Source organism: Triticum aestivum, chromosome 5A (assembly GCF_018294505.1).
Source record: "Triticum aestivum cultivar Chinese Spring chromosome 5A, IWGSC CS RefSeq v2.1, whole genome shotgun sequence".
Classification (NCBI taxonomy): domain Eukaryota; kingdom Viridiplantae; phylum Streptophyta; class Magnoliopsida; order Poales; family Poaceae; genus Triticum; species Triticum aestivum.
Genome location: NC_057806.1, coordinates 181,387,162 through 181,390,984, shown reverse-complemented (window position 1 = coordinate 181,390,984; position 3,823 = coordinate 181,387,162). Strand labels below are relative to the sequence as shown.

The 3,823-nt window shown below is 42.3% G+C and overlaps 1 protein-coding gene across 1 annotated transcript; it reads left to right on the top strand.

Annotated features, from left to right (window-relative positions):
- The first annotated feature begins 1,561 nt into the window (after positions 1-1,561).
- On the top strand, positions 1,562-2,466 carry LOC123101265 (ubiquitin-conjugating enzyme E2 4-like). The gene is made up of 4 exons (XM_044522792.1): positions 1,562-1,604; positions 1,899-2,013; positions 2,110-2,162; positions 2,309-2,466. The coding sequence occupies exons 1-4, from the start codon at positions 1,562-1,564 to the stop codon at positions 2,464-2,466; spliced, it is 369 nt and encodes a 122-aa protein (XP_044378727.1).
- The last annotated feature ends 1,357 nt before the right edge of the window (positions 2,467-3,823 follow it).

Here is a 3,823-nt window from a genome sequence, read left to right as displayed (position 1 = left end):
CATCTTGGTGAAGCCGATTACTTGAACTCGGTGAGACCGATTTAAGCAAAGAACAAAAAGAGAGTTGGTCAAGCAAACTCGATGGGACCGATTGTGCATTTCAGTGAGACCGAAATAATTGCAACAGGCAACAGAGGGTTTGCAAGGCCATCTCGGTGAGACCAAGATCCGTATCGGTGTGACCGAGGTGTTAGGGTTTCTGGAAGTGGCTAGGTCAAATGAACTCGGTGGCGCCGGATAGAATGTTTGGTGGGGCCGAGTATGACTTTGAGTTTTGTACATATTTGGAAACGAGAAAGTGGTTGAGGGCTTTGAAGCTATATCACTAAGCACTTTGAGAAAGTACACCATTAAGCAACACCTCATCCCCTTTTAATAGTATTTGCTTTCCTATGGACTCAATGTGATCTTGGATCACTAAAATAGAAATGAAGATTGTTGAGCTTTTGGCAATATGTGTCCTTAGCATTTTGAGGGGTTCACATCTCTAGTCCATGCCATGCCAATCATTGAACTTTCTGAAAAATTTAACTTGAATGGATATTAGTTTAATGAGCTATATGTTGTTATGAATTACCAAAACCACCTGGGGATTAGTTGCACTTTCACAGCTGTACAGGCTTCGTCCAAGGAGTCAGCTGGTGAGGCCTCCTTCCAGCGGTCCAAGGAGACCAAGAAGGTCAAGTTGAACCTGGAAAACCTTAGCTGCAGCAAGTACGTTGTAGTGGGCACCCGCCTCGACAACAAATAGGAAGGCGAGCTTGTCGACTTCCTCCGTGAGAATTGGGATATCTTTGCATGGTCCCCGAAGGACATGCCATGAGTTTCAAGGAAGTACGCCGAGCACAACACTACTAGGGAAAACCTTATACATAGGAGCTTACTAGTAGCGTGGGTTATTTGTCACATGTTACTGCTACTTAGTAGTAGCGAGCGCAATAAAAACGCGCTACTAGTAACCCGTAGTAGTAGAGATGGTACAAAAATCTGTGCTACTACTAAATAATTTCCATCATGCCTCGTCGGACACGCAGTAGTAGTAGCACGTGGTGTTAAATCCGTGCTACTACTAAGTGGCTAGCAGTAGCCCGTGTTGTACACCCGCGCTACTACTATGGGTAAGACGTACGGGTCGGTCGACCACCCTCCACCCCACGCTACCACTACCACCCGTATCCCCTCCTGCGCCGCCATCCACCCTCCTGTCTCTCCTCGCTCGATTCCGCCGAATGGGATCGATCGAGCGCGCTAGAGTTCCTAACCCCGCCGCCCGCTCCTCTCCGATGGTTGAGGGCCTCCTTAGACCCCTGCAGCAGCCGGCGAGTGTGGCCCTGATGCACGCTCCCACCCCGATGGCCCCTGCCGTCCCCCTCCCACGGTCACCCCAGCAGCAGCCGCCGAACCAATAGCGGACACTGCCGTGACCCTCGTCGCCACATCCCGCCGTCTCTTCCCACACGCGGCCGGCGGCTTCTCTCCTTCGACCACGACCTGGGTGAGCCTCTCTTCATTACCTCTATGTTCCTTGTTCATCTCTATGTCCCCTGTTCCTCTCTTGTCCATGCTGCTAGTTACATGGATCAGTGGATCTTGGATAGATGGATGTATGTTGATGTTAGGAACTACTAGCTTCTAGTTTCCGAATCTAGACATAGATATACCAACACACGCTTCAACATTTCCTTTTTCTTCTTACATCATTGCCTCTTGCTGCTTCTACCGATTTAGCTTAATACCAAAAGCGGGGAGATCTCAAAGTTTGATGTCACTGTTACGTTTTCTTTATGGATGATGCCTTTAGTTGCTGTTAAGATTTAGTTATGTTTTCATACCAGCAGAATAAGATGAGTTGCTGCGCTGGTTGCTTGATTGGTGTTCTCATTGATGAATTTTAACAGGTCCCTACCAAGGAGGTGTATGGAAGGTTAGAGTAGAACTCCCTGATGCATATCCTTACAAGTCTCCGTCGATTGGTTTGGTTAATAAGATATATCACCCGAATGTCGATGAACTGTGAGTACGTATTCAGTATTCATGCTTAGTCGATCCAAAACTATGATACTATAACTTTCTATTTCCTAACCACTTGTGGATGAATGCAAATTGTAGGTCTGGTTCCGTCTACTTGGATGTCATTAACCAGACATGGAGCCCAATGTTTGGTAAAATTTAATCTCTCTATTTCATTATTTTTTAGACGGCCATGCTAATTAGCTTCGTTACATTCTTTGTATAAATAGAGAGAGCTCTACAGATGTTGTTACGACAATCTTCTAACCTTGCAACTATATAACATATTTTTTTACAGATCTTGTCAATGTGTTTGAAGTCTTCCTTCCACAACTTTTGTTATATCCAAATCCTTTTGATCCATTGAACGGAGAAGCTACTGCGCTCTTGATGCGTGATCGCCCTGCTTATGAGAAGAAAGTGAAAGGTGATTATATTAATTTAACACACATCTAAGGAGACAAGTAGTGTAGTGGTAGGAGAGGACTCGGTTTTTTAACTTGGGTCTAATCATGAAATTGCTTCAACTAAGGTCTTGTGCGTGAGGAATTTGAATCGGGAATTTGAGATGTTGCTACATATTCATTTTTAATTCATCATTACAAGGTAGGCGTAGATAGGAGAATGTTATAACATAATAGATGAGTATAAGCGCTCGCAATTCAGCTTTTCCTATAGGGTTAGTGTCATGAAAAATATCACAAGCATTCTTTGATACATAACCATAGTTGTTCAGGTCTAATAATATAGAAAAAATACAGGCACCGTATACAGAATAAACTGATCATCGAGATAGAAAATTTTCCAAAGGAACTACGAGGAAGTGAGACCAGTGTGTAGAATTTGACTACAGACTGATTGGTCTTTGAGGTGCCAAATCCTTTTAGTTCGGAGTCAGTCAGTTGCTTTCAAGTCCACATTTGAATATAAAACGAATATAAGAGCCAACAAAGGTCAGATCGTTGTAAAAGAAGTCAATATGCACTCTACCAATTGCTCACCTCTGTTAGGTAGCAGCACCCACACTCTGGTTGTGCACACCATCTCATATAGTTCCTCTTGCACTCTGAGCTGTGTACATGGTACAAAAATGTGAGAGAATTTATTTACTAGTTGTATAGTACATTGATTTTAAGTACCAGGCACACTGTGGGCTAATCAGGTCATAGAAAGTTCATAGATAGGGTCAAGTAAATGTACAGACTGGAATAATATGCACTAACAATACAAAAAATACTTACATTTTTGAAGACCCAACTTGTTCATATGGTTAACAATTTTTTGACAGAGAAGCAAACTTTTGGCATAACATCAGTTTTCCAAATCTATTTGAAGATCTGCATGTTTGGATCTCCATAGTCCTTGATGTTGTGCACCCAGTTTATTCAAAGGGAGCTAAATTATCTGAAAAATATATTCTTAATAAGAAACATGAAGAACAGTATACTTGTATGGACAAGTAAGAAGTAATCATAATCAGGAGAACTACACGAAGGAACTTGTAAGCAACCACTGTTGTGATACAAGTCATAGAGAAACATTCAGTGCATCCAAAACTGGAACTTGTACCGAAATGATGCAATTGTGTTTCTGAAAACTAATGCATATTTTGCCAATGTTCCAGAAATTAGATGGATATATATACGTGTGTACGTGCTAATGCAATGTCCTTGGGGGCGTTGCTTGCTATCCGGCGATAATACCCATTAGCTTTTAACTTGGAAGGATCGGAGTGCTGATTGGACATAATGTTGTAATATTACTTTGAATTCTGAAATAAATTAGACATTCTGAAAACTGTGGTATCTTATAT

Excerpts from the sequence above, each read along its gene's own strand:
- LOC123101265 (XM_044522792.1), top strand. The coding sequence starts at position 1,562 with ATGCTGCTAGTTACATGGATCAGTGGATCTTGGATAGATGGAT. Across the intron at positions 1,605-1,898 it reads TGGATCTTGGATAGATGGAT|GTCCCTACCAAGGAGGTGTA; the intron begins GTATGTTGATGT and ends GAATTTTAACAG. Across the intron at positions 2,014-2,109 it reads CACCCGAATGTCGATGAACT|GTCTGGTTCCGTCTACTTGG; the intron begins GTGAGTACGTAT and ends TGCAAATTGTAG.